At 35.0% G+C, this 21,765-nt stretch overlaps 1 protein-coding gene across 2 annotated transcripts; it reads left to right on the plus strand.

Annotated features, from left to right (window-relative positions):
* Window positions 1-1,684: 1,684 nt before the first annotated feature.
* Window positions 1,685-10,627, plus strand: LOC141667126 (putative helicase MAGATAMA 3). 2 transcript variants are annotated; one of them, XM_074473496.1, is made up of 10 exons: window positions 1,685-1,926; window positions 2,016-2,055; window positions 2,991-4,359; window positions 5,494-5,682; window positions 6,568-6,663; window positions 6,787-6,949; window positions 7,048-7,180; window positions 7,385-9,151; window positions 9,272-9,964; window positions 10,070-10,627. In XM_074473496.1, exons 3-9 carry the CDS (start codon window positions 3,015-3,017, stop codon window positions 9,686-9,688), a joined length of 4,110 nt encoding a protein of 1,369 aa, XP_074329597.1. In that variant the 5' UTR covers window positions 1,685-1,926; window positions 2,016-2,055; window positions 2,991-3,014; the 3' UTR covers window positions 9,689-9,964; window positions 10,070-10,627. The 2 variants fall into 2 exon arrangements, with proteins under 2 accessions (XP_074329597.1, XP_074329598.1); XM_074473497.1 differs by having other exon boundaries at window positions 1,688-1,926; window positions 3,217-4,359.
* Window positions 10,628-21,765: the final 11,138 nt, after the last annotated feature.

A 21,765-nucleotide genomic window follows, 5' to 3' on the forward strand; every position in this document is an offset into this window, starting at 1 on the left:
TCCCATATTTTTATAACCTTATTTTGATTACAAGATTCTTGACGTATATGTTGTGCATACCATGTTTTTGGTTTACGGACACATTTCTAGCTTATAGTGGAAGTTTAAAGTGAATACATCTTTCACAAATGTGTCAATGTTTGACAATGGAATCAATGTCTGTATTTTTTAAATGTTATCACTTGCATCAGCCTCAAATGCAAGTTGTGATTTACCTATTCTATTATTTCGAGTCATACTGTGTTAGTCACAATATTCATCAGGACAATTTTTATAAGTAATAGATGTGACTGTTTATCAAGTATAATATGCAATTTCATCTTCATGTTTTCTGAAATGTATCTAATAAGAAGATCTTAAAAATCACAGGATATTAATGGTCTTCATTTTCACCATACTGAGCATGTTTAGGCTGTTTAGAGACTAGCTGTTTCATTCTCATTCTTGATCAACATTTGTTTAAACTGACCAGCTAAAATAAATAACACCTCTAATGAAATGTATAGTACTGTCACCAATACTGATATAAGAGGAAGAGTGGAAGAGATGATTTCTCGGCTTTCAGATATTTATGCTAACATTTGTGGATATCATCTGCTAATACAAGAACCTGCTATATGGACCAATGTTTAATATAGTCATCTGAAACTCCCTTTGTACTATAGCAGATCATGGACATTAGCATGAAGCTCATGAAATATGACAGGTTTGGATAATGGTACATCTCAGGAACTCAGATTGTCACAATTGCAGTGTTTGACTTATGCTATTGAAGATTTAACGTCATTGCTATAAATTCTTATATTAGAAAAATGAAGTTTTATTATCTTAGGTATAACTTATGATCTCAGGTATCTATCTATCTATATGCTATGTTTTATAAACTTTTTATAAGAAGATTGTTGACATGTATACTGTGCATAACATGTTTTGGTTATACAACAAAATTGTAAGCTAATAGTGGTATATTAAATTTTCTAAATCTATTTCAAATGTAATCTTTCTCAAATGTAATTATTTTCTAATGTAATCTAGCTCAAATGTAATCCTTTTCAGGCTGGTTATGCTATTGATGTGCTATTGATGTGCTATTGATGCTATTTATGTGAACATGTTATCAAGTACAAGGAGACGCCGAGTAATATTCAACACGTAATGTTGTCTTACTGTCAATAGAAAAATTACGTAATGTCCTATTAGCTCAAATTTATTAAATATATTTTCCCATCATATGTGAAAAGGATATTCGCATAAAAAAAATTCGTTAAAAGAGTAATGTTGTGTTAATGTTCAACTGAAAAATTACGTAAACATTTCTCTTTATATTATTTAATAAATTTTTAAAAAAAATTAATTTATTTAGCGCGCGTAACGCGGACAAAAATCCCTAGTAATATAAATATATATTTTATCTACTACACAACAATCTTCTTTTTTTTTACAGGCACACCAATCTTCTTTAAACGTACCCTTTTTGAAAAAATTAATAAAAAACTCTATCACTTCAAAATAAAAAAATACACATACAAAAACTTACACCTTCATCACTCAACGTAACAAGGGGCTAATTTGTACATTCGAGTAATATAAAAAGGAAAAGAAATGAGAAAAATAAAGTAAAATGATCCGAAAAATACTGGGATCGGCGTAAATATCAACGGTGAACTGAAAAAAAACCGACCGGCGACTCGGCCTCGATATTTCCTATATAAACCCATCCACCCCCTCTCTATCCTCACCATCATATTTCCATCTCTCTCCCCATCTCTCTCCTCTCCTCTCTCTCTCCCTATCTCTCTCTCAAAACCTTGCTCTATTACACACTCTTATAATTTTATTAAATCTATTGTAATTTAATTATTATTATAAAATAATAAATAATCTAGAGACTCACATCATATATCTAGATTCAATTCAAGTTAAAAGGTAAACCTAACTCATCGTCTTCAACCTATACATACACACTTTTTGTACGTCTATATACTAATGACGGCTAATTGTTTTGCGATTTACAGATTGGATTAGACTTTGGCACTGATTTCAATTCAACACCTGGTAATCGTCGCGAATACATCTGATCTTTTGAAACTATAATTGATTTAATACGTACGAGTGTTGATTATGTCTGTAATTGATTGAACACAGTGCTGTGAATAATCTAGGGTTTGAATTTGGGAAATTGATTAGGTTAAATAAGTGGAAGTGAAGCTAATTGAACGATTGGATTGGGGGGAGTTTGAATATTGAATAATTAGGGTTCGGATCTTTTTAGGGTGGCTGTTGAATTTGAGTTTTTGATGTAATTACGATGTAATTAGGTTAACTATTATCGTGTTTATGTTATGTGTGTTTTGCTTGCTTATGGTTGGTGCTAGTTTGAATGAATGGTTTCAGTTTATATGTATTTCGATATCTGGTTTTCTTATGCTTGTTTACGATTCTTTTGATCTGTAACATTGAGGGCCTCTTGGAAATTAGTACAGATTTTTACTTAGTTTAGGTTAGGATGCTAGGTGATATAGTCTTCTTGTGTATGTTACATGCCTTCGATGAGTGTCAGTGTTGTAGAGATTTTCTCGATTGTGTAGCATGTGCTAATATTTTGCTTTAGTTGGTTCCTGCAATCGGGGCATTGTGTTTCTTGTATGTTTTATGTTTCAGAGTATACTTGTTTTGTGCTTTGGTCAGTGTTGTTGAGTGTTGTAGGATTCTCTCCATTGTGTTAATTTTTTGCTAGTTGGTTCGTGCAGTTAAGGAATTGTTTTTGTTGTATGTTTTATGTTTCAGAGTATAATTGTTTTGTTTTAGGGTCTTTAATGGATGTTGTATCATTAACTGAATTATGTAAGTTACAGTGGACACCCTTACTTGAACATATGTTAATGACATTGGTTTAGATACCATCCTCATCAGTCTGTGTGTCATGTATGTTCTTTTTGCTAGATATAAATTGTATGTGAGAGGTGAAACTGTTCTTATATTTGGTGCAGTGTGTGTATGCATTTATATATGAGATGGGATCTAGAGGAAAACCAATATTTGATCTTAATGAACCCCCTGCTGAAGATGAGGAGGAGAATAATAGTTTCTTCTGCTTCCAGCCTCAACCTGCAGTTCCTTCTTCCAGTGCACATACCTCTGATGTATTCACGGCATCCAGCAGCTCCCAGATAATAGTGAATAACCACGCTTTCTCCCATGCATCTTCTGTTTCAGGATTTCAGCCGTTTATTCGTCCAAAAGGTGCTCAAGCAGCCGAAACTGGTGGTGATCAGAAGAGTCTAAGAGATATGAACTTAGGTAGTGCTTCGTCCAAGTCAAGTAATGGTGATGACAAGACAGTGTCACATCTAGTGTCAGAGTCAGTGGATGATCAAGTTGAAGTTAAAGAAAGCCTTGCTGACAGAAATGGAATAGTTAAAGAAAGGTCAATTCCTGGTGGTAACAAAGATGTTGAGATGAAGCCAGCCGCTGAGATGGTAAATCATGGGGATTCTGGTCCTGTAGTTGAAAAGGTCTCTTACAGTGCTGCTGACACTATTCAGGATAAATACAGCAACACCGCGTTATTTGCATTAGATACAGATTCAAATGATGGGAAACAAAGTCAAAATGTAAAAACCAACTGTAAGCCTGATAATTCAACGAATAGTCAGGAAGAATCTGCTTCGGTACCAAAACAAAGAGAGGTTAAAGGTGCTGAAGCAATTCATGCACTTAAGTTAGCAAATAACTCCGGGAAGAGGCCTAAGGTTGACCAGCACAAGGAAGCTATGCTTGGCAAGAAGCGAAGCAGGCAGACCATGTTTCTGAATCTTGAAGATGTCAAGCAGGCTGGTGCTATCAAAAGCTCGACTCCTCGAAGGCAGAACTTCGCACAGTCTACTACGACACGTACTGTGAAAGAGATACGTCCTCCATCTTTTGTGCCTCCTGCTCCTACTGGCGATAAAGTGAACAAGGACACCAAGCAGGTTAATTTATTAAACAATGAAGGAAGCAATTTAGTTGATTCTAATGATCCCAAGTCTGAATGTGATGGTGACATGACTTCTGGAGCAGCTTTAAATCGCCCGAGGAGGCTTAACAGTACAGCAGACCTTGCTGCTGCTGAGGCTCAGATGTCCACCATTCCACGACCGGGTCCCTTTAAGACTCCAGCAGATTTGAGGCAGAACAAGAATTTGCAGGGGACCAGTAAGAAACCATCTGTAAGCAATCAAAGCTTTGTGGATGCAAAAGCAGTAGCAAAGAAATTACCTTCAAAGAAGCAAAATTCTGGCGTCATGCAGTATCTAGATACATCAGTTGAAAGGCTTCTGCGTGAGGTGACCAATGAAAAATTTTGGCGTCATCCAGGTATTAAATTCTACCCCCCTCCTTTAGTGTATACATCTTTGTGTGATGCTATATTTGCTTAATCATTTTTTTTTTTGCTTATTGTGTCATGAGTTAATGGATTAGTCTTCTGCATATTATAGAAACAGTGTAGTACGAAATTGCACATTGTAGCATTGATCATTTGTTTTTCTATGTTGCACATGGTAGTATTGATGTCCTTATCCCAGACATGTGTTGATATTGTTATAGAAAGAGTAAATTAACTGTACTGTTAAGATATTTAAGAGAAGAAGTGACACGCATTTTAAAGTGTACTCTTTATACATTTAAGACATGGCAGACATGTTCCAACACTTGTATGCCAATTCCTTCCAGCCGCTCCAGGACAAGCATGAATATACGACTCCACTTTTAAATTTAGGTCTCTTTGGGCCTTTTGACTCAGATTGTGATTGAATACATTCTCTTCTTTTTTTTGCGAGTCATGCATATTGGTTGTTGACTTGTTGTAGATTATACAGAGAAATAGAAAATTGATGTTGTACTGCCATAGCCTTTTTTAGTATCAAAATGTATCTTTCATGTGTAATGATCCTACTACTGTAGCATCTTATTTTGGGGATTCAAGTTACTTTTATGATGTTATATTTGTTTCCATTATGCCTATATATTTGGTTTAGGGAGTGTAGGTGAGACAGGACTGTGCTGTATTAGTTATTGAACGAGTGTAATGTTTGTATTAATCAGGCCCATGCATAGCCAGAGGGGGACCCCTGTAGCTTCATGTGTTTGGGCGTTCAATTTTCAGGAAGCTATGGGTGGAACACTATTATGTCTGTTACTGTTAAAGAATAGATCCCGACATCCAGTCGTTCTCCTTCGTTTGGGGATGTCATGCTTTGAATTATAATTATATTTTATCCCTCTTATCTGAAATTATGAATGTATTAGTATACGTTAAGCAATTTAAGAATAGTTTTCACTGTTTGTTCAGTTGTAGTCTGAATTTAATAAAAGTATATAATGGGCTCAAGTTTCTGAGTGCCATACCTATCTGTTGTTTAATGCGTTCTCTGCTTTCAGTTAATATCTTTGTCATAGTATTCATTTTTTTTGTACTTTGTTAATGTAACTTTAAAATATTCACATCAGAGGAGGCAGAGCTGCAATGTGTTCCTGGCCAGTTTGAGTCTGTTGAAGAGTATGTCAGAGTGTTTGAGCCCTTGCTTTTTGAGGAGTGCCGTGCACAACTTTATAGCACGTGGGAGGAATTAACTGAAACTGTTTCAAGAGATTTGCATGTAATGGTTCGCGTTAAAAGTGTTGAACGACGGGAAAGAGGTAAACTTTTGTATATGTATGCTCTTTTAAATTTACTGTTAGTGTAAAATGTAAATTATATGCTGTTTCTAAAAAATTACCTGTGCTAGTTGAATTTTTATATTGATCAAGACTTCAAGTATGGATGATGCATTGATGCAAATGAATCGTGTGATACATGGATCCTCTATACCTATCCAATAATAAACACAGATCAATTTCGTTAATTTAAAGATGGTAACATGTACTATGCAATTCGTAACTTGAGATTTGAAGTTAACATTTAGCTTTTATATTTTAATTATCATAGATTTCTGAGATCTGGATTTATTCTGAAACCGAGTACAAAAAATATCTGGAGTGTCTAAATAATGTGGAATGACATTGAGAAACAAAGGTTAAAAGATCTACACTTTTATTTACTTGTGGCCTGTTATGCTTTTATATAATATATGCAATCCATTATTTTCTTTGCATGTTTATCTCCCAAAATTAATGAGAATGTAGTTCAGTGGTACTAGGTAATGATGTGATCATTTGCAACATGCTGATATGTAAGTGTGACTTCAATGCATTGATATAATGTACTACATTATTTTTAATCTGTGTTATAAATGGATGAAAAGTTAGTTAAGTGGTAGTGGATAATAATGTTATTGATGTGTTTATGTCTCGTTACCCTTGTGGGATGAAGCTTCTTTTCTGGAGCCTGTCTTTCTCTATAAAAGAATTGATTCTTTGGATGTAGAACTGGGGATAATATCATTATGAGCGAAGTTCTTATAATTTTGTTCAATTTATTCGTGAATATCATAAGACATTTCTGTTATTTTGGTTTGAAGCTTCATTTCCTTATGTCATCTTATCTTCCCATTAATTATCTGTATTTTTGAATACATGTATTAGGGTGGTATGATGTAATAATATTACCAACAAATGAGTGCAAGTGGACATTCAAAGAAGGTGACGTTGCAGTTCTTTCATCTCCAAGGCCTGGAGCAGGTATATAATGTGTATACACAAACATGCACGTCATTTTTAGTGCTATAGTTTTCTTGTCCATATAATTGCTTTTCTTTTTACAGTTCAGGTTCTAATATTTTTTACCTGTGTTATGCAAAACAGTCAGATCGAGGAGGATTAGCTCTTCAGCTATAGATGAAGATAATGAACCTGAGCCCAGTGGGCGTGTGGCTGGTACAGTGAGGCGGCATATGGCTATTGATACTCGTGATCCTCCTGGGGCTATTCTTCATTTTTTTGTTGGGGACTCTTACGATCCTAACAGGTTAGTGAAACTTCTTACAAGTGTTCAGTTATTCTGCAGCATTTGTTGTTTATTAACGTTGACCCTTACGGTTCTACTTATTCTGCATAAATCTGCAGCAAGCCTGATGAGGATCATATATTAAATAAATTGCACCCTAAAGGCATCTGGTATTTAACCGTTCTCGGCACAACAGCAACAACCCAGAGGGAATACATTGCGTTGCATGCATTTCGCCGTCTAAATTTGCAGGTGATATATCTATATAGCCTATTACTACTTACCTGTTAATCCAACAACTTGAACTGAATGTTTGATAATTTCCAGGCGTCTCACAGCTTCTACATCTGTTTTTTGCAACTTCAAACTTTTTCCTTTTTATATATTTAAAACAAGATATGAAACAACTCTGTCTGACAAATTAATAACTAAAACTAATGCATGTTTATGTTTTAGATGCAAACCGCTATTCTTCAGCCTAGTCCAGAACAGTTCCCGAAATATGAAGAGCAACAGCCTGTAATGCCAGAGTGCTTCACGCCTAATTTTTCTGAATATCTACGGAAGACTTTTAATGAGCCGCAGCTAGCAGCAATTCAGTGGGCTGCCATGCATACAGCTGCTGGTACAACTAATGTGATGGCGAAGAGACAGGATCCATGGCCCTTTACTTTAGTACAAGGGCCTCCTGGAACTGGTAAGACACACACTGTGTGGGGAATGCTAAACGTGATTCATCTGATTCAGTATCAACATTATTATACTGCATTGCTCAAGAAACTAGCACCTGAAAGCTATAAGCAAGCGAATGAGAGTAATTCAGAAAATGCTGCAACTGGTTCTATAGATGAAGTGCTTCAGAGCATGGATCAGAATCTGTTTCGTACTCTTCCAAAGCTTTGCCCGAAACCTAGGATGCTTGTTTGTGCCCCCTCAAATGCTGCAACTGATGAGCTGCTGTCACGTGTTCTTGATCGTGGTTTTATTGATGGCGAGATGAAAATCTATAGGCCAGATGTTGCTCGAGTTGGAGTTGATTCCCAAACACGTGCGGCACAAGCGGTGTCTGTCGAGCGTCGAACTGAACAGCTCTTGGTAAAAAGCAGGGATGAAATTTTTGGATGGATGCACCAATTAAGAGCTAGGGAGGCTCTGTTGTCTCAGCAGATCGGTCACTTGCAAATGAGTCTTAACGCTGCAGCTGTAGCTGGGAGAGCTCAGGGATCTGTTGGAGTTGATCCTGATATTCTTGTGGCTCGCGACCAGAATCGAGACAGTTTGCTACAGAACCTTGCTGCTGTGGTTGAAAATAGGGATAAAGTTTTGGTTGAGATGTCACGCCTTCTTATATTGGAAGGCAAGTTTCGTGCTGGCAGCAACTTCAATTTGGAAGAGGCTCGTGCCAGTCTAGAGGCAAGCTTTGCTAATGAGGCTGAAGTTGTTTTTACTACTGTATCAAGTAGTGGGCGGAAATTGTTCTCGCGTCTTACTCATGGTTTTGACATGGTGGTGATTGACGAAGCAGCCCAAGCTAGTGAAGTTGCAGTTTTACCTCCTCTTGCTCTTGGTGCAGCAAGGTGTGTTCTTGTTGGTGATCCGCAGCAGCTTCCTGCTACAGTTATCAGCAAGGCAGCTGGAACTTTACTGTACAGTAGAAGTCTTTTTGAGAGGTTTCAACAAGCAGGTTGCCCGACCATGTTGTTGTCCGTGCAGTATAGGATGCATCCTCAAATCAGAGATTTTCCTTCTAGATACTTTTATCAAGGACGGCTTACTGATAGTGAGAGTGTGGTTAATAGGCCCGATGAGTTATACTACAAGGATACTTTGCTTAGGCCTTACGTCTTCTATGATATTACACATGGTAGGGAATCCCATCGAGGTGGATCTGTCTCTTATCAGAATATACATGAAGCACAGTTTTGTTTACGCTTGTATGAACATCTCCAGAAAACGTTGAAATCACTAGCTATTGGAAAATTGTCTATAGGAATTATCACCCCTTACAAGCTTCAGTTGAGATGTATTCAACGGGAGTTTGAAGACGTCCTAAATTCAGAAGATGGAAAGGATCTTTATATTAACACTGTAGATGCTTTTCAAGGTCAAGAACGCGATGTTATCATAATGTCCTGTGTACGCGCGTCAAATCATGGGGTCGGCTTTGTTGCTGATATCCGGCGTATGAATGTTGCCCTTACTCGATCAAAAAGAGCTCTTTGGGTATGGCTTTGTACTCCTTGTCATATTTTATTTATCCATGATCTATGACTAGAAATATACCTGGTTGTAGTTCTTTTTTATGTACTATGTATGCTGATATTTGTTTTTTTTTCTTGACAGATAATGGGAAATGCCAATGCTTTGATTAAATCTGAAGATTGGGCTGCGTTGATTACTGATGCCAAAGCAAGAAACAGTTATATGGATATGGATGCTCTCCCTAAAGACTTTCTGGTACCCAAGGCCCCTGCTTACGCTCCATTGCCTGCTAAAAGCACAAGGGGGTTTAGATCTGGGCCGAGACAGAGGCCATATGATATGCACATGGAATCTCGGTCAGGAACACCATCAGAAGATGATGAGAAATCGAACTCAACATTAATTCCTAGAAATGGAAATTACCGTCCCTACAAGCCACATTCAGAGAACTCCTTGGATGACTTTGATCAGTCCAGCGAGAAGTCAAGAGATGCCTGGCAGCATGGCATTCAGAAGAAGCAAAGTTCTGCAGGAATCATGGGTAAGAGAGACTTGTAGATGTCGGCCCATTATGCAGACTTCATGTTAGCAGCATACTGAGTTCTTGGCCTTCATCAGATCCTATTATTGAGTTCGGTCATGGTGCTTTAGAAGTCGCAACTTGCACCTTGTGCTAATTTCTTGGGTCTCGGCAGCTCTTTGTGCTAATTTCTTCAGCACAATGCACTATAATGGAACAGAAGTGAAGCGATTCAATGAAGTTGTAGTTGGATCCTGCTTATGACTTGTTAAGTAGGTCTGGAGGATGTTCAAGATGATTTCAGCTTCACAGAGGTAAGCAATTATTTTACTCATCTGTTGACATGTGGCTATTGTGGTTATTTTTTTATCTGTGAAGATCTCCACTAGTTCACTGCAACTTTCCTGTAAACAATTCAGGAACTGGAAATGAACCACAGGCAAGAAATGGCTGCTATAACCCTTCAGTTGCCCCATTTAACTAAATAGCAGGTGCATGCCAGGTTCTTGGTTTTGAATGGCATTGTTACCCTGCTACCGGGTAATGTTCTCATCGACTTGTTCTATCGAAAAATGCACCTTTTTCACCTGACTTGACTTTTACCGGACGGACTATATTTGGAGTGCTGATGGATAAATTTAATGTCGTTATTGATTTTCTGATTGGCAAAGATTCTCGATCGGCTAAATCATAATTTAGGAGATGTTTATACCAGTAGTTTAGCTTTGAAAATACCTTTGGGATTTTACTAGAAGAGATTCTTGAAAGCTAATGTTGCAATTGGTAGAGGTCTTGTATACTTGCCCGGACTTCATTAAAAGTTGTTTGGGGAGTATACTGTCTTTGTATTAGGCTTAGGCATAAGACTATAGATCACAGGCATTTGAGAGTGTATTTCTCTCCTATACATGTTTCAGTGAAAGTATTAGTAATTTTCAGTTGTGATTATATTTATTTTCTGGTTCGTTGTTTGTGAATTTGTGTGCTATCATTTCTATTTGCCTGTAAATAGCCGACTTATGAATTATGATATATTTCTGGATATATAATTTTTTATGATCACTTTTTTTCTATTCTGCTGTGGGCAATTCAGATATGTGGGTAAAGTTGTTTAATATCTTCCCTTGCTATTCTTCAAAGGAAAATGCTAGAGCTACAAAATGAGTTACTAAAATAGTTACAAATGCCATATGTCACATGTTCGTTGGCTAAATATAAATGGACCCCTAGCAGTTACATTAATAGGACCAATTGAATTTTTTCATTGTGTCACATCACTTATGCCATGTTATTTTGTGACAATTTTTTGTAACTTTCTTTTGTGCCTCTAGTATTACTCTTCAAAAAAATTATTGCAAGATTTTGTTAATGCTTATTGCTTCCCGTAAGCTTCTATAAAACCTTTTACTGTATCTTTGACATGAAACCAGTACACAATCTCTGGTCTTCTTTCCAGTGTTTGTAGTCCTGGGTTACTGTTGCTGTATTTTTGTTCCAATATCTGTTATTTTTTTTTTTTTCAAATTTTTATCCCTCTTCTCATGACTTGTTTCCTGGTTCAGTTTGACATGGCTTATCAGGAAATTGACATGCCAATCACGTATCTAGATTTTTTGTTTCAGCAGTTCAAGCAAAAACACACCAAGTCCTTGTCACTATAAAGCATTAATTTAGTAGATCCAAATTTGCATCCCGATGGTCTTCGAATCAAATTAAGCTTTGTTATAATGTGATTGTCAATGGTAAACATTTGAAATTATATATATGCAACTCATATCTTGTTCATTGCATTTTTTATAAAAGACATGCACTTGTCAATTGAAAATATCAGTATTCTAAAATTCGGTACTCGGTTCGCCGAGGAGTAACGAGTACTCTGAGTAGTAGGAGTAGTAGGAGTACTCAGAAAAAGTACTCGGTTAAAAACTCGGACAATAAAATATTAATTTTTAATTTTAATATTTATTTAACTTATAAATTAATATCTCGAATTAATTATTTAACTTTGTAATAAAATTAATATACAAAGTAATTAATTATGTTTTCGATAGGGATGGCAACGGGTCGGGTTCGGATTGGGTATTGTAAAATCCAAATTCAAATCCAAATATTTTCGGGTTATCCAAATCTAAATCCGTCGGGTTTCGGATCGGATCGGATCGGATATTTTTTGGGTATCCAGAATTACGAATAATGTAGTTAAATTTAATATTATTTATACTTACAAACACTACTAATAATATTTATATGATAGCTAAAATTAAAATACATTAACTAATAAGTAATTAAATAGATTATATTGTGGGTTGACATGGTGAATAATATCTAAGATATGTTGATAACATAATATTTACTATTTCATCACAAATTAGTTTTTTTATATAAATATATACAAAGTACATGTTACAAAATAAAAACTGATTTTGAAATAAAAAGTCATAATTCATTAAGTAAGTGTAGACAATCTTAATAATAATACAATATTACTCAAATAATACAATAACAATATAATAACAATATGTAAATTATATGTATTACATCTAAAATATTACATATAATCTATAATACATGTGTCGGGTTTTAATCGGGTTTCGGGTTTGGATCGGGTTTGGATTGGATTTCAGATTTCAGATCGGGTATCAGTTTGGTATAGTTGAAATTCATATCCAAAACTTCGGATTCGGTATATCCAAAACTTCGGGTTTCAGATTGGATATCCGGCGGATCAGATTAATTTTCCATCCCTAGTTTTCGAGTATCTCGAATTAGTACTTGATATAAAACTCGAAATTTTAAATAACCGGTAACTTTTATTTAGTATGAATTTAACTTAAAATATTTTATAAATGATATGCAATATAATACATTATTATTTTCTTATTTTGGCTATCCTTTTACAATTTTTTAACATTAAAAATATTTAAAAATTGTATTTATTTGTTACAAACTAGTACCCACTTACGAGTTTTCTTTTGGGGAACATTATTCTTCTTTTTTTTCCAATGTTTTTTGTAATTAAAACCGAGTTTTTTTCCGAGTAATCCGAGTTTCGCCCGAGTTTGACCTGAGTCAAAATAAAAAACCGAGTTACGACCGAGTACACCAAAACCGGATCGGAAATAGCTCCGAGTCCGAGTACTCCCCGAGTACTCGTCCGAGTACTCCCCGAGTACTCCCTAGTTTTAGAACACTCAAAAATATACCAGCAATAATTTCTTCTTTACTTGCATTATTCTCTATCACCTCTCCATCCCTTTTCTTTAATCCAGCTATTGTTATAATATAGTTAGTATTTTACAACTTGTTATCAGCACGAAACCCTGCCGAAACTGAGAAGGTAGAATCATATATATATATATATATATATATATATATATATATATATATAAAGTAGACGTGTTTATACCCTCTACATATAATTTATATATATATATATATATATATATAACCAGAGTAGACGTGGTTATACCCTCTACTAATAATTTAAATATATATGGTCGGAGCACCGCCTATTTAAAATTATTTTACGGTACCATTTAATTTTGGGTAATACCGAAGTATAGTGGGAACCTTAATTTATAAATTGCATACTTATCGGATAATAACTATTGTGCCCTAATTAACTTATGCAGGATTTTTTACTTAAATTTTTTATTTGTCGAAGATAACCTGAATACGCAAACATCCGTATGACGGGTGCAAATCCATTTGTTATTCTATATATATATATGTTCATAATATCAATGATAATAATGATATATACATTGATTATTGCGTATTTGTTAACGCCCCCGATTAACTAGGATTTTATGCAATATATACATTGATGAATTAAACTTTAATAATTTTCGTGTTAATTCAGATTTAGTATGACAAATATTACAAGCTTATCATTCGTTGTCTTGTACATTTCTGGCGATAATTATTTATCATGGGTACAAGATGTAAAGTTGCACAGGGGTTCAAAAAAATTAAGCGATACAATAAAGGCAAAAAATAAATCCAAGGCTGAAGAAAACTTTACCTCTATAATTTTTCTCCGACACCACATTCATGAAGATTTAAAATCTGAGTATTTAGAAGTCGAGGAACCCTTTATTTTATGGAAAAATCTAAAGGATATGTTCGATCACCTGAAACTAGTTTATCTACCTTTAGTTAGAGGTGGCCATTAGTGCGGTCCGGGTGGTCCGGACCGGGTTTATTAGGGGTTGAACACGCGAATACCGAGTACTGAACCGACACTGAAGTTGAACGAATCGGGCCGGGCAGGTCTCGAATCGAAGGATACAGACTCGTAACTGGCACTGGGGTCAGCGTGCCGTGCGGGCTCACGGGTTGTATTCGGGCTCTCGGGTTGGTTGGTCCACTACGGTCCACGTAGCCTACTACAAGTTCACAAATCACACTTTATATTCCCAGTAAATCACATATTCCCAGTAATAAACAAAATGTAGAATTAAGGTGCAGGACCAGTTAGTCCATTTTAATTAAAATTAGATGACTTCCCATACAAATATAACCATTACTTCTATTTCTGTATTTATTTTTTGTTTTGATTTTTTTAATTTTAATTTAAAAGCCAACATCAGTAATTATATTAAATAAATTTAATTGTAATCAATTAGTTTTTTTACTTTAAGTTTTACTTTAAGTTTTTGGTTAAAAGAGGACGATACCTCTTTGTGTATATCTGAGAGAGAGAGGGGGGAGAGAGGGAGAAGTAAATAAAAATGAAAAGAAAAGGGTTAAAATGATAAAATGAGAAGGGGGTGAATAAGGATGGAGGGAGGGAGACAGCTAGTTGGGGGGGGGGGTGCTTGTGCGGTCATACGGCTTCGTGCGGTCCTGTGAGCTGTATGGTCCTTCGGGCTGTGCGGGCTCAGTCCCGGTTAATACTTAACTCGTAACCGGCTCGTGACGTCAACCGACTTGTGCGGTTTTTAACCGGGCCGAATAAAACCGGGTTTTAGAACGAGCCGGTCCCGGGCGGGCGGTTCGAACCCGCACAAGTGGCCACCTCTACCTGTAGCTGAAAATGATTGAGCTAATTTAAGACTTCAGGATTTTAAAAGTGTCCGAGCATATACATCTGCTTTGTTCAAAATAAGTTCTAGGCTTATTATGTGTGCTGAGAAAGTTACGGAAAAAAGAAAAATCGATAAAACACTATCAACTTTTCACCCCAACAATATCAACTTAGTAGAGATGTACATGGAGCGCAAATTTACTAAGTTCAGGGATCTTCTATCAACTCTCCTCGTTGCTGAACAGATCATGAATTGGTGATTAAGAATCATCAATCCCGTCCAACATGATCTGCCCCATTACCTGAAGTAAATAACATGTCATTCCCGCAGAATGTACGTGAAAAAGGGTATGGAGGTGGACGGGGCCAAGGTCGGTATCGTGGACGAGGTCGGAGCCACGGGAATTTTGGTCCATATAACAACTCTATCGGAAGTGGCAATCTGAATCATAGAGTAAAAGAAAGGCACCACGAGGAACAAAACTGAAAATGTTTGCTATAGGTGCGGCATGGATGGGCACTGGACACGTAATTGTCATGCCCAGATCATCTTGTTACTCTATACCAATCTTCTCAAAAATCAAAAGAGAAAATGGTAGAAACAAATTTCTCCAACAATAACATAGATGATTTTCCGAGAATCACAACTGGAGGAATAAGCATTAATGGTGCGAATGAACCCAACAAAACTCCCATATGGGAGGCTGAAGATTAGTTTCATATAATTACTATAGTAGTGTATATTGTGTGCTTAATTTTGTTTGAACTATGTAGTGTGTTATGTTTTTATCAAATAAATTATGTTTCTTAATTATATACAAAATGGATTTTGAAGATATATGCATTGCTGATTGTGGTACAACTTATACGATTCTACAGAACCGAAAATATTTTACCCAAATAATCAAAACCGAATCCCAAGTTGGAACGATTTCCGGCGTATCTAATATAATCGAAGATTTTGGAAAAGTTAGTTTTGTCCTCCCTAATGGTACCCACATACATATTCCAAATGCATTATATTCTAGTAAGTCTAATATAAATCTTCTTAGTTTTAAAGATATCCGACTCAATAATTTTCACATCAAAACTACCTCTGAGGCTGATAGCGAATATCTTCTTATTACTTCCGCTAATCCTAACAACAGGAAAATTTTAGAAACGTTTCAATCACTTTTCTCAGGATTATATATGATAAAAATTAGAACTATAGAGTCACACAATATCATTGCTTCCAAACTCATTGATCCAAAATCTTTTACACTCTGGCATGAAAGATTAGGTCATCATGGCATCTCTATGATGTGTCATATTATAGAGAATTCTACTGGTCATCCTCTTAAATATTTTAAAGTTCTTTCCAACAATGACCTTCCATGTTTAGCATGTTCTTTAGGAAAATTGATTACTCGACCATCTCCTACTAAAGTTCAGCTTGAAAGCACAACTTTTATCGAAAGGATCCAAGATGACATATGTGGACCTATACACCCATCATCTGGTATTAATCGATGCCTCAACTAGATGGTCTCATGTTTGTCTTCTCAACTCGTAAATATGCTTTTGCAAAATTACTTGCCCAAATAATCAAATTACGAGTTCAATTCATAGATCATTGCATTAAGTCAATTCGTTTAGATAATGCTGGCGAATTCACTTCTGCAACTTTTGTCGACTATTGCATGTCTGTAGGAATCTCAGTTGAACACCCAGTTTCTCATATACATACACAAAATGGGTTAGCCGAGTCCTTTATTAAAAGACTCCAACTTATTGTAAGACCTCTATTATTGAAAGAAAAATTACCTACATCTATTTGGGGTCACACAATACTTCATGCTGCTAATATTATTAGGATTAGACCAACTTCTTACCAATATTCTCCGCTACAACTGGTACTTGATCAAGTTCCTAATATTTCTCACTTCAAAATTTTCAGAAGTGCTGTATATGTACCGATTTCTCCACCACAAAGATCGAAGATGGGAGCTAAAAGAAGAGTAGGTATCTGTTAGTGTTTGTGCCCTAGAGACAACACTATGATGTTTTAGTTTAAGACATTAGGATTATTAATATTTATGTTCTATCGATTATTCTATTTATAATTTATTAATTCTTAATTTACTGCGATATAAATGTTAGATTAATAAATGTCCTTGGAATATGATATTCAATTCTATATCTCTAAGTACGTGACTTAGAAATGAGATTATAAGAATGTTATCAATATTCCTAAAGGTCCCTAGTCGAGTATTATTATTAAGGGACAATTATAATGCATTAAGACTGGTGTGTTTGTTGACTGATGATCACATCTTATTAATCATAGGTATAGTGATACTAAAGTCAAAAGCACAGGCAGATGTATATGTACATGGTGCTGGACAGACCCAATATGAGATTCTACATGTCTGTTGTGTCATAAGTAATTCTCACAGTGATAATGATGTAATGGTCTTTAGACCTGAAGTCATTATATTTCTATACGAGAATTAATATACATTGATTCCATTAAAAGTTATCCTTGACCGGGTAATGATAAAAGTGGACATTGGGTATATTATGAATCGTATGAGAAATATGAATGATCTAGATGTGATTTAACCCTCCTATTTTAGGAGTGATATTATTGGCCTCTTGTGTGAGATAGACTATGAAATGCGTGCCCACACTCAAATGTTGTTATGATATGATAGTCTACTCATTGATCAAGGAAACTTGGATTAAACTATGATGAGGATGACACATTACAAGCCTCTAGTTTAATCTATAATATTTGGTTAAAGGGATTATATTATGTTGTACATTATTCACAAAAGGTTTAATCGATCACCGATTCAATTATTATTACTTGGGTAGCAATGATTTATTACTAGATGTCGCTCATTGTTTACGTTTTTAAATTAGATTTAAAATTTGTTGCCAACGTAATAATAACCTATAGGGTCACACACTAAGAATGCTTGAAGGATTATTTAATTTAAATTGGATTTAAATTATATTAAAGTAATTCGAATTATTTATAATATTAATTAAGTATGACTTAATTAATTAGATAAATATTGATATTCGAATTTACCAATATTAATTATGAAATTTATTTGTTAAATAATTAAGTGAGACTTAATTATAATACAAATAGAAATTTCAAATTAATAATAACTCCTAATTAGTTAAGAGTTATAATTTGTTTTTATACTCTCTATATAATATCTCTTGTGTGGCTGATTTTGGAAGCAAGTTTTTTACTAAAATCCTAGCCACCAAGGGAGAAGATGGAGAGAGCGAGAAGAAACGAGTTTGTGCTAGTACACATCCAATCCTTGAGTTCAAGCATTCGTGTGGATACTGATAGAGCGTAGATCGCGAGAGCGGGATGCGTGGTGATTGAACAAGTTTTGGATCTCCATTAGTCAACCAATTGGTAAAACTTCTTAAGGTAAACAATCTGATCTACGAATTAAATATATGTTTTTCGCATGGATCCTGCGGTGGGTTTCGAAAATTCTATTTTTTTTACGTTTTTAATTACTGTTTCCGTTGCGTTTATGTGCTCGAAACCCTACAATGGAATCCGAGCTACTTGCGAAAAATGTTTAATTCGTTTATGTGTTTACTGGTTTTATGATGATAACATGTATACAATATTCCATGACTATTATGTATGCGATTTTGTATGTTTTACATGTTGTTATGTTTATATAGTGCGTATGTATATATATGTTTTGAATATATGATATTCATGAGAGTTGTATAATCATATGATGACTATATAATCTGTATATATACTGATATATACATGTTTTGTGTTTGTTCTTATTATAAAAATCGTATTTGATACGATTCTGAATCAGATGCAGCGGATTTGCTGAAATCTGGGTCTGTTGTCCGATTTTGGCGAACGAATATGCTATTTCATATGGAATCGAGCGTCTGAACAAAACATATAGCTAAATCTATCATCGACTGATCTGTAAGGCGTTTGACGTCGTTTAGACCCTGTAATCTGCGATTTAATGTTATCAGATTTAATTTCGATTTTTCTGATTTTTCTGATTTTTGCTATATTTGGTTTTTATGATTAGATCATGATGGGTATGATATGTTAAGATCATATTATGTGTTTTAACATGTTAGTATGTGTTAATTGAGCATGGTGGATGGTTATGACTTATGACCTTAGGATAATGGTTTTGGTTTTTTAAATACGGCTTGCATGTCGTTTGATCTTGTAATTATTAAATCTCGAATGTAACTCGAGTTCTTATTGTAAGTACATTAGATTAGTTTTTATTTTTCATTCGTGTAATGTACATGAAGACATGAAGATTTGAAGATCAAGGAAGGGTAATCTCACATGGAGGCCATCCAAGGAAGCAATACAAGAAAGAAGACATGTAATAGTTAGTCTGTGTTTATTTTTCACCTTAGATTGACCTAGATCTTTGTCATTAGCTTGATGAAGGTCACATAGGATAAAGCCATAACCAACCACATTTATTTATTGCACTTTACATATATATGAGCATATGATGAATGTATGTGTAGAGTAGTTTATAAAGATGCATGCTTAATTAGATTAAGGATGTATGAATTAGATCAAACACCCATGCCATGCTTTCTAAACAAGATAAAATCTGTAACGACTCAAGATTTTAAAATGAACAAACGATTATGAGATTCTCGTGTTTATGAAACACAGAATAAAATACAAATTTTCTTTATTTCTGACATGGGGCGATTTTGTTAAAAGCAAGTTCATTAAACTTGTAAGGTTGTGGGTTTTAAGCGAGACCGTTGTGACTCCCTCACTACCTGGAAATCAAACCATTGACGAATATTGATTTGAAGTATTTTATTCAAGGAAAAATTGGGAATCTCTTTATGATGGGATCATGATCGTTTTAAAATTAACAAAACCCTAAAGTTAATATTAAGTTGATCAGATGCCTTCCAATGAGTCCAATGCGTTAACCCCAAGATCGACCAGGAGTGGGTTCGCCAAAGCGAAGTACTCCTATCTATCGTGGGAGATGTGTTGAAGTATATTGATACTTTTTGACTATTGGGTTTGACTTTACTAAGTTACCACAATAGGATTGTGAACTTAGAGGCATAAAGTTTGGCGAGATTTATTAGATAAGTATGAACAAATGTTGTTCCACCAAGCTATCCAAGAGTTATATTGTTGATATAATTGACAAATGTTGTCTACCTAAATAATCATGTTTTAGGAGAAAAGCCAAAGCTGACCTAACGCGTGGTGAAATATGGATCTTGGCTCACTAGAAAGGATATAGAAGATAGTTTTTCTGAATTAATAGTTAGGGCTATTGATTTGATAAAAATAGTGGGAGATATATATTGTGAATATATATATATATATATATATATATATGAATAATCACTTGAACATAATTTAATGATCATCTGTAGACTAAGTCATTTTATGCACTTTAATATTGTAGATATCAAATGACAAATAACACAAATAACTTCTCTATGTAATAGTCCCTGAGAAGGACAAGCTGACATGAAATAATTTCCTCAATTGACACGGGAACTTGAGGATTGTCCTCAGGTTAAAGGATGTCACTCAAACCCCCTCCCTTATTTTTTCTAGCTGAGAATGAAACATGTGCTGAACAAAATGCTTACCAGAAGCAAATTGATTATGCAACTGATGTTTCTTGTCTCATGCTTGTAATTATGAGTGCTGAGCTTTAGAAGCAACAAGAGCATAATGATGCTTATGATATGATTGAGCACCTTCAAAGGATGTTTGAAGAATAGGCTCGTCAGAAAGATTTGACAATATTAAGGCACCATACTTTGAGATAATGGGAGAATGATATCCGGTGGGACCACATGTTCTAAAGATGATATGTGTATGTACCTTGATATTTTGGGTTTCAAGAATAGTCTAGAGACTCAGCTTGATTTGATCAAACAATCTTTGAACAACTTATATTCTTAGTTTGTTAAGAACAAAAGGAATGAGATAGACAGAACACTCACTGAGTTGTTAAGCATGTTTAGAACTGCTGAAAATAACACGGTAAATGAATGAATTACATCCATATTGATGATGTACATATGGAATTCAAATGGGAAAGGAAAGTGGACAGGCAAGGTGAAGATTTGATCTCATTCAGTGCCAAACCAAAGTCCAATCCTAAAGGGCTTTTGAAGCCTGATAGTGGTGTTGCTAAAGGAGATGATTGTCATTCTTGTGGAAATAACCGGATGATTAGAAGTTAAATTATCGAGCTTGTTTGGAAGATCTAAAGAAGAAGACTAGCAATGGTCAAGCTTCAGGTATCGGGTTAGAATTGGAGCAAAAGTTGTTGCTCTAGTTGAAGGAACTTGATACCTAATTTTGCCCATATAGGCGTGATTGAGAACTTGATAAATTGTTATTACGTGCCTGCCTTTAGGGGATACATTAAGTCAATTTCTTGTAAGGACAAGAAAGGTTTTCATTTTAATTAAATAAATAATAGTTGTTTATTCTATTTCAATAATAAGACTTATAATATTGCACAATTAGTTAACAATTTATATGTTCTAAGTTGACTCAAATCAAACATTATCTCTAGCATTGTCGTTAAGCCATATTAATGAGAAACGCATTTCTGAGTTACATATAGATGAATACTTGGATAAGTTTGATTTTGAATCATACGGAAGAGACGAACTTTGTCTCATTGGAAAAATGACTAAAGGTTCTTTTACCTTATCAGGTGAAAGGGTCACCGAACGATTATGACTTATACATAATGATGTATGTGGTCGAATGCGTATGATGGAAAGGGGGCTTATACTACTTCATAACATTTACTGATGATTTCAGTAGATATGGATATGTGGTTCTTATGAAGAACAAATCCGATTCTTTTGAAATGTTCAAAGAATATAAGGCCGAAGTAGAAAAGAAAACAAGGGAAAAGTATAAAAGTTTTACGATCAGATCGTGGAGGAGAATACTTAAACCTCAATTTCAAGAGTTTCTTGAATGAGTGTGATAGTGTATCATAACTTACTCTTTCTGGAACACCTCAATGGAATGGAGATTCTTAGAGAAGA

Source organism: Apium graveolens, chromosome 6, assembly GCF_009905375.1.
Source record: "Apium graveolens cultivar Ventura chromosome 6, ASM990537v1, whole genome shotgun sequence".
NCBI classification, from domain to species: Eukaryota; Viridiplantae; Streptophyta; class Magnoliopsida; order Apiales; family Apiaceae; genus Apium; species Apium graveolens.

What these genes read in the sequence shown, in the direction of transcription:
- LOC141667126 (XM_074473496.1), top strand. Translation starts at nt 3,015, where the DNA reads ATGGGATCTAGAGGAAAACCAATATTTGATCTTAATGAACCCCCTGCT. An exon ending in GACTCTTACGATCCTAACAG is followed by an intron (nt 6,950 to 7,047) that starts GTTAGTGAAACT and finishes ATAAATCTGCAG; the next exon opens with CAAGCCTGATGAGGATCATA. An exon ending in TTCGCCGTCTAAATTTGCAG is followed by an intron (nt 7,181 to 7,384) that starts GTGATATATCTA and finishes TTTATGTTTTAG; the next exon opens with ATGCAAACCGCTATTCTTCA.